The following is an 8,616-nucleotide window of genomic DNA, read 5'->3' as shown; positions in this document are numbered from 1 at the left end:
CTGTCAAGGAACGCTATGGACAGAGGAAACATGGAGGAGGAGGAGAGTTTAGTGTCGGAGGTCGTGGATGAGTCTCCTACGTCATCCATTTTTTATTTAGAGGAGGAAAGTGGGGATGAAGATGTTGTGGAAGAGGACGACAGGGCGGCAGAAGCTTGGTTTGGTGTAGAAGGCTTCCAGCCGTACATGTTTGAGCCCTTGCCTCGCAACGCTGCCAGTTCTGTTATCTCTACGCCTGCTGAAGACAAAGACGTATATCCCCGTGAACACTGAGACGGAACTCAGTGGTAAAATAAAAGATTCTTATTTTAACCGTTGCCTATATTAGCTGCGACACATGAATCAAGATGCTATGACCGAAAAAAGTTGACAGATGACCGTTGATATATGATTGGCCAAATTTAGGTGTTCAAGCTGATGTATAACTAACTGGCCTGCACAAAATAATGAAAAAAAAAAAAAAAGAGAGATTTTAAGACAGGATTTATTTTTATTTTTTATAATTTTGGGACAATATTGTCTGATAAAGAGTAATATACATGTTTAAGCCAGAATGATTTGACATTTAAATATGATTTCCCTATGACTTTAAAGCATCAGAGTTTCACAAAGGATAACCTGGTTTCCAAGATGTTCTCATTGTTTCAGCTAACCTCTGGATCCAGAACAAAATGTCAAGTTGACCATTACGACCATCTGACGACCAAACAGTCCTGGTTCTGAGCACCGGTTCTCTGGACCAGTTCTCATATATAAAAACCAGGATCTAACGTTATTAGATGGTCCAGACCAAACCACCAGGGGTTCTTATAGTCTCATGCTGGACTCCACGATGTTCAGTGCGTCAGTGTGGTGTATGGGTTTCCTATGAAGGCCCAACAGAACCTCAACATTTTACCTTATACTCCTGAAGCAGTCTCCTGACGGCATCCTCGTCAGTTAGGTCACACCTCAGGAAGCGGGGCCGGGCTCTCCGGAATCCGGTCCCAGTCACCACCCAGCCATGGCTCTGAAACTCTCTGCAGACGGCCCGGCCCAGGAGGCCGGTCGCACCTGTAACCAGGACCTTTGGGCCCTGAGCCAGAACTTCATCCTGAGGACAATCGGACAGTACTGTGATCAAAGACCCCAATTAAAGTACAAGAGAAACTTTCCAGACATTAGCATCCTAAAGAAAAAGGAGGCAGCCATGGAAACACTGGGTTTGGCCCCGCTGGAGGAGCCAAACTGAGAAGGGCATGTCCCATGTGAGAGGATCTCCAATATCAGCAGAACCACTTGGAACCAGAGCCACACTAGGGCCTGTTACAGATTATGGGTCCACAATCAGCCACAAGCCCCCCATATTGGAGCATTTCATCTTTTTAACAGCAGGACTGGATCTTTGAGATAATGAGCTATACACACCTTCAGAACATGCAGCGGGGAACCAGAACCAGAGATCCAATAACTCAGCAGTGCAGTGACTGAGCTATGTGCTTGTTTAACGCCACTCTGAGTGGCGTTCCAAAGATGTAAAATAAAATACCGCCAATACACCAGAAATTTGCATAAATCAAGTTAATTTGAATGTTTCGGCTGCTGTTATCAACGCCTCACATGTAGCCTATGAACTAAGAAATGTGTTTGGAATATTAGGATAAATTACATGTAAAGCTGGGCTTACACTGTGCGATATTTTGCCCTTTTCGGGGTGACTTTCCAGTCGTGTGAGAATTTTTCGATTGGGCTAATTTTCAGCCTGATCGTACATCATGTAGTGAACAGGGGATAATGAGGGGTGATCAGCCTCTCACGAGCACCTAACGATCAGGAATTGTGAGGTCGGGAGAAAATCAAACATGGTTGATTTTCAGTCGGCCGTCATCCACCAATAATTTTGGGGAGGTGCACCAGATTGTCTGCGAAAGGGAGGGGGGCATATCTACGTTAACTGCGCAGACGACCTAGTTTCTGAGCATAAACCAGGCTTTAGGCTGCAGGCAGGTTCTCCAGAGTCCTGCTGTTGGAGCAGAGACACGTCTAAAAGGTGGAGGACAGAGGAAGCCTTTAACAGGAGAAACATGATGGTGCTGATAAAGGTCTGGGTCTGTTACTGCCCCCCATTTGGAGGGAGAGGAGAAGAAGACTGCAGCATGTGGTTTGAGTGTTGGACTGATTGTCATGTAGGAACCAAAGACTAAAAGTTCTGCAGTCCAGATTTAGAACCCATTAGAACATGTTGGGTCGCACCTTTTTACTTCAACCCCCATAAGGATAGCGCCGCCTTATTTAAGTTTCCTAAGGCTCCTGGGAACAATTTTCGGCACTGGCACTTTTCCATCTAAATCGCCTGGATATATGAAATCTCGCTCAATTTGAACCAAAGTGTATTGATTTCTTACGCCATAAATCTGAAGAAAAACATTTTTTACCCATAGACAGCCATCCTAAACTGCGAGATTGGGGAACATTCCAACCTGGCAACAATGCACGCAAGACAGGAAACGTTAGCCTTTAGATGAAAAACGCTTTCAAGCACTGCAAAATATTTTAGCAAAATATTCTAAAATAAATTTGCCAAATATAAGAGGATCATCGTAGTCAGGTTTAGAGCATTTTAGTTTTATTATAATTTAGTTTGTTGAAAGGATGTTACAGTTTGAAGAAATAGAAAATTACACCATATGCCGTCCGTCACAAGGATGTGCACGACAAGGGAGGGTTATATATATACTGCATGCATCATCTATGTAGTTAACATCTTGAGCTCCTTGAGTTTTTACTGTCACAGGTAGGAGCTTCGGCCGAAGAGTATGTGCATGCAGAAATTAGAATGTGCATGCAGAAATTAGGATGTGCATGCTGAAATTAGGATGTGCATGCTGAAATTAGGATGTGCATGCTGAAATTAGGATGTGCATGCTGAAATTAGGATGTGCATGCAGAAATTAGGACCGGTCAACCGGGCATTTGGTATCACAGGCTTTCCAAGTCCAGCTGGAGCAGTCCACAGCTCTGCATCCCAGCTGAGAGGAAGCTGAGGAAAGAGAATTTTTAAAGGTGTGCAGGAATAAACTGGAGGCTTTGTGGATTTTAATCCATCTCTGTGTCTCTGTAGGCTGGGAAGTTTATTCTTTCCTCTCCTGTCTAGGATGAACTGCAGATATCCAAGCAGGGAGAAATGTTTGGCCTCCTGCTGCAGCCTGGGCAGATTTCCAGCTGGATCTGGTACTGGTTGGGTTCTGGAAGCCCCTACCTGTGAGTTTAAACCTGACCGGTTCTGCCTGTCCCGACCTGCAGTCTCCATGGAGACGGACCTCCCACCTGTTCTGCACCTGTTCTCCACCTGTTCCAACCTGCTCACCGCACCTTCAGGCCCCCCCACCTGTTTTCAGGTGGAAACTGTTTCCTACGCGAGCCCCGGGCTAAATACCAACCTGTGATCTGCGCATGCTCAGCTCGGTCCACAACCCGGTATCGGTTCTGGTTTCGGTGACCGATCTTCTCTTATCCAAACGCCTGCTCCTTCACTTCCGGTCAGATAAGCAGCACTAGTTACAAGCCGTTTGCAAGCGCAAACCGGAAGTAGACTAAAGTCATCGATCCGAACTCTGATCCGGGTCCAATGCAACTCTAGCCTCCAGAACTTTCTCCTACAATCTGATTTTACGGCCAAACAGCTGGTGCCAGAACTCTGAAGAACCGAACTCTTACCTGCAGACCTGAGAACTGGAAACCAGGCATCTGACCGCCCACAAACCCAGGGAAGCCTGCAGAACCAGAAGAGAGCAGCACCTGAGAGTGAGAAGCTGCACCAGCCCGGATTCTTCTTCTTCTCTCCTTTGTTTGGCGGATTGTAAACAGCTTATAGATGCTTACCGCCACCTACTGTACCAGAGTGTGTAGCCTTCGCATGCATAGACGTACATATAAGCATAGGGCCAATTATATACGTAGACGCCTCATTAGGTGCTGGCTGACGTGCCTAGAGGAGCCGCCATCTTGGATCGGACCACAGTTCAGACAGCTGCAGTCAGATTGAATAGGAGGCGCTTTAGAGCTCATTTTAATCACAGAAAATTACATGTCACAACCACTTAACCCTTTATAGGGCAAAAAATAGGTTTATAGTTTTTATATATTTATAAACTAAAAATGCAAGTGCCAGTATCAGCATTAATGCCTATAGGTTATGTTGTATAAAAAAAATGTGTTTCTTTCACTCTCAGAGTGTTTTTCAGGAATTTCTTAGAGTTATATATTATTATATACTTTTGCTATTTTTCGTAATATATTCGGGCAAGTTTCGTTTCTTGTTATTTCATTGATATTAATGTTTTCCATCAAAAATATCCATATTTTTTTAATGTTAAAGGTAATAAGGTCTTGTCCTGGATGCCAATAACACTACTGGCTTGAAATTTTGATTTTCAAGACATTTCACTGAATGCTCTGTAAAGTGTTAAAAGACCAAAACAAATTCTAAAATTACCTTTAGATTAAACACATTCCAATTAAAAACTATTTAAACTGAATTCAAACTGGATGAGATATATGCAAAGTTATATATTTTGCAATTAAATATTAATATGATAAACGCAGCTTTATATTATAAGATTATATTTTTCAAATTTTATATATCTATATTGTATATTATTATTATTATTCAGTATTTTGAAGAAATGCTCTTTGATAATTAGTATTATGATCTATAGAGAAAAATTCTGTTGTAATGTAATTAAAAAAAAACTTGTGAGTGTTAGTGTATATATATATATATATATATATATATATATATATATATGTATATATATATACACATAGATGTTTTAATGTCTTGACGACATAAAAAGTCCACAAACTGTAGTTAAAAGCCTTCTGCTGATCCAAAATTCTGCAGCCAGAGTTCTGATGAAAATTAAAAAGAGAGATCATATCTCTCCTATCCTGGCTTCTCTTCATTGGCTTCCTGTTCAATCCAGAATAGAATTAAAAATCCTCCTCCTCACAAATAGACTTAAATGGCCAAGCTCAATCTTATATCAGAGATCTGATTGTTACTTATGTTCAGCAGAGCACTTCGTTCTCAATCTCAGTCAGGTTTACTAGTGGTTCCTAGAATGGGCGGCAGATCTTTTAGTTATCAGGCTCCTCTCCTGTCGAACCAACTACCAGTTTTAGTCCGTGAGGCAGACACCCTGTCTACTTTTAAGACTAGGCTTAAAACTTTCCTTTTTTGATAAAAGCTTATAGTTAGAGTGGCTCAAGTTATCCTGAGCTATCTCTATAGTTATGCTGCTGTAGGCTTAGATTGCTGGAGGACATAGGGACCCCCATTTCATCATTCTGCTTCATTCTATCTCTATTCTCCCACAATGCAGAATCTGTTAGTTCTATCTCTAACTCTATCTCATATCGTACTATAGCCCATCACTTTGCCATCAAAGACACTTACAGAGCCAACTCAAGTGAGTAGTTCACCAGATTAATGGGACCTTTCTAACCTATTCAGAAACTATGTGTANATGGGACCTTTCTAACCTATTCAGAAATTATGTGTATGTTTTATATTTGACCAATTCTGGAGACACAATTCGTGACAGTTCTTAAGAAATGAGAATTTCACCAGAAACATGGTTGAACTGGTTTTATTAAAAACTTAAACACTTTACAACACGTTCTAAAACTAAAGGTGAAGACAGGGTGTAGCCACTTCAGATAGGAATTGCTTAGGTATGAGGATTAATCATTTAAGTTTTCATAAATCAGTCCAGCTGCATTTAATTAGTACTTTTATCCATAGATAAAAACCTTCTGATAATTGATCAGTCATCTGGAACAAACCTTACAAGTTATTCTGATCTCATTAAAGCGGATGGACACTTCCTGCTGCGCTGATTGGTTCATCCCGATGACATCACTGTCACACCTTTGTGCTTGGCAGTGGGATGTCACCCAGTTCCTCCACTTCTCCTTCCTCCTCCTCTTCAGGAGGCAGAGCTTCATCAGACACCCTGAAACCCCTGAAAGTTGGGCAGATGGGAAACCAGCGGAGCCAGCGAGTTCGTCTAACCAAACCCATCCCTACAGGAAAATTGTAAGTGGAGGAACCTGGGGAGGTTGAGTCGCCTGAGGAGCTCCACTGGGCAAGTCCTCGTTCCTCCCTCGTACCTGAACACAAGAAGAAGATTTAGAAAGCACTTTAAGAAATGACATCACTTCAGTGCTTTTATAACACCCGTCTATCATTCAAACAAAGAAATCTAATCCAAAGCATTTACCACTGCAATTCACACTTTATTAAAAATAAAAAAATCAAATGGTGAAATATCTCACATTTCTGTGAACATTTCTTTGTAAAATACATTTAATTCATCATTTAAAGTAAAACAACAAACTCTGCAGCATTAAAAGTAGACCGCTGCAGATGCTGCAGGATCCTTAGAAACGTTCACGCTTTAGGGCAGGAATCCCCAAAGTCAGTCCTCAAGGGCCGCTGTCCTGCTTGTTTTAGAGGTTTCTCCGTTCAAGCACAGCTGATTTATATTGATAGTTGATTAACAGGCTTTTGCTGAACTGCAATCATCAGAATCAGCTGTGCTAAAGCAGAAAAACCTCTAAAACCTGCAGGACAGCGGCCCTCAAGGACCAACTTTGAGGATGCCTGCTTTAGGGTAAAGAGCCAGAAACCAACACACTGCCAAGATAAAGATGGAGTTCAAAATATTGATTTGAAAGCTAAAGAGTAAATGTTGAAATATCCAGCTTAATATGGTTTAAGGCTGATTTATGCTCAGAAACCAGGTCGTCTGCATGTGTGTTGCAGTGAATGCAAATATACCCCCGCCCCTGCTGCAGACACTCTAGTGCGCACCTTCACAATTGACAATTGATCAAATCTACATATGCTCTACGCTATGCGTATTTCCTGTTTGGTACCTTACCACCTTGCTTTGTTTGCCATTGTGGAAAACAACTCGTGAAGATGAACCAGCTAGAAGAGCGAGGTGCAAAGAATGCTGGGACCCTTTTTCCACCTGGATCCCCGCTCTTTTTCGCCCTCCTGTATCTCCGTTGTCGCACAAACTTGCCCCCACTTCCTCGCCGCCTCTGCTGTAGCTAGACCCAAAGCTAGTTCATGATTGTCCCTCTTGCATTGTAGCGTGAAATAACCAGAGGTGTCATGTAACGAAGTACAAATACTTTGTTACTGTACTTAAGTACACTTTTTAGGTATCTGTATTTTTCTCTATCACTTATTTTTCTTCCTACTTCTGACTTCTACTCATTACATTTTCATACAACTATCTGTACTTTATATTCCTTACATTTTTAAAACAAACGTTACTCGTTACTCTTGGCTTCAGTTTAATGTTTATAAATATTTATTTCCCGTCATGTGTGCCATCCAGTGCAGATCATTGGCTCCATCCACATCTAGTGAAAACTAGTGTAATTGGATGAGTCATATAACGCAAACACTCATTGGTTAGCTAAAGGAAATCATCAGAAGCAAGCAGGTGTTCTTCAAACTGGAAACATGAATCGTCTATGCCATGCTACAATGTGGGATTCAGAAAAAGATGTTGAAATGTCTGAAAGGTCGGACACAGGCGAGAGCTAATCGAGAGATGGACAAGACAACAAGACCTCCCTCATCCTTGGCCCTATCTCAAATAATTTTTCTAAATAGTCGGAAAATGTAGCTTTCAATTCATATAGTGGCATCTGGCTGTTTTTTTTAAAGGTTGCTTTATACTTTTATACTTTAAGTAGTTTTTAGAGCACATACATTTGCACTTTTACTTAAGTAAAGAGGTCAAGTTGATACTTCAACTTTCACCAGTGTTTTTAAACTGCAGTATCTATACTTCTACTTAAGTAACAAATGTGTGTACTTTAGACACCACTGGGAATAACATAGAGCAGGCCACACAAAAACGGAGACGATGGTCTGGACCAGGATAAAAACAGTCAAAGCCAAGGAAAGTAGCAGGGGTGAAAGCCCAGCTCCAACCGGACAGGCTGCTTTTCACAGAGAAGGGGAACTGAACTCCACGTTCAAACAGTTTGAGGTCCGTAGACCGTTCACAGTGATGGTCACTCAGGGAAAGAGTTTTCAGAATCCGTTGGGCTTAATCAGGGTTAGAGGTTAGGCAAGGTTAAGCAACCGCTCAGAAAAAACTTCGGTAAGGTCTGGGTAAAGCCAGTGGTCAGAGGCTGCCGTTAAAGGGGTTTTTATGTGACAAAGCACCACCAGTGTCACTGGGTCTGAGCGGCCCGACAGAGAAATTATATTTGAAGGCAGGATAATAATCTTGATGAACTGAGTGCACAGATGAAGTTTTCAGGTGGACTTTCTCACTTAGAAAAAAATTTAAAACTACTTTTTTAGCCACTGATCACAGCAAATATAGCAAAGCCACTCTATGGCACTGAACACAGGAGCAGCAGAAGGATCAGACGCATCTGGACACATTTTTCTGGACGCGCTTCAGGAATATCAAAGATGCACTTCAGGGGCGTCTGATTTTAATGTGAACAAGCATCAAAAACGAAGCAGCAGAATGCTTTTGCTGCTTTCAGCGCTTGCAGTCTGAAAGTAGCATTACTTTAAAAACACAGTCAGTCGGG

The 8,616-nt window shown here is 41.8% G+C and overlaps 2 protein-coding genes across 2 annotated transcripts in view; both read right to left on the bottom strand.

Moving 5' to 3' along the window:
- The window catches only part of LOC107090334 (methionine adenosyltransferase 2 subunit beta-like), a 14,776-nt gene extending 10,860 nt beyond the window's left edge, over positions 1-3,916 (bottom strand). The window contains exons 1-3 of the mRNA XM_015383655.1: positions 3,862-3,916; positions 3,697-3,752; positions 890-1,093 (exon numbers count right to left, since the gene is read on the bottom strand). Of these exons, the coding sequence (XP_015239141.1) occupies positions 890-1,093; positions 3,697-3,752; positions 3,862-3,901 (300 nt within the window). The 5' untranslated portion in view covers positions 3,902-3,916. The remainder of the gene's footprint in view (positions 1-889; positions 1,094-3,696; positions 3,753-3,861) is intronic.
- A 1,720-nt stretch (positions 3,917-5,636) lies between these two features.
- slc23a1 (solute carrier family 23 (ascorbic acid transporter), member 1) overlaps positions 5,637-8,616 on the bottom strand; it is a 22,298-nt gene continuing 19,318 nt past the window's right edge. Inside the window, exon 14 of the mRNA XM_015383664.1 lies at positions 5,637-6,153. Within this exon, the coding sequence (XP_015239150.1) occupies positions 5,906-6,153 (248 nt within the window). The 3' untranslated portion in view covers positions 5,637-5,905. The remainder of the gene's footprint in view (positions 6,154-8,616) is intronic.

The sequence above is a fragment of the Cyprinodon variegatus genome, unplaced genomic scaffold, assembly GCF_000732505.1.
Source record: "Cyprinodon variegatus isolate N-32 unplaced genomic scaffold, C_variegatus-1.0 Scaffold291, whole genome shotgun sequence".
Taxonomy (NCBI): domain Eukaryota; kingdom Metazoa; phylum Chordata; class Actinopteri; order Cyprinodontiformes; family Cyprinodontidae; genus Cyprinodon; species Cyprinodon variegatus.
Note: the sequence above shows the minus strand (reverse complement) of the source record. Positions and strands in the feature narration are given on the sequence as shown.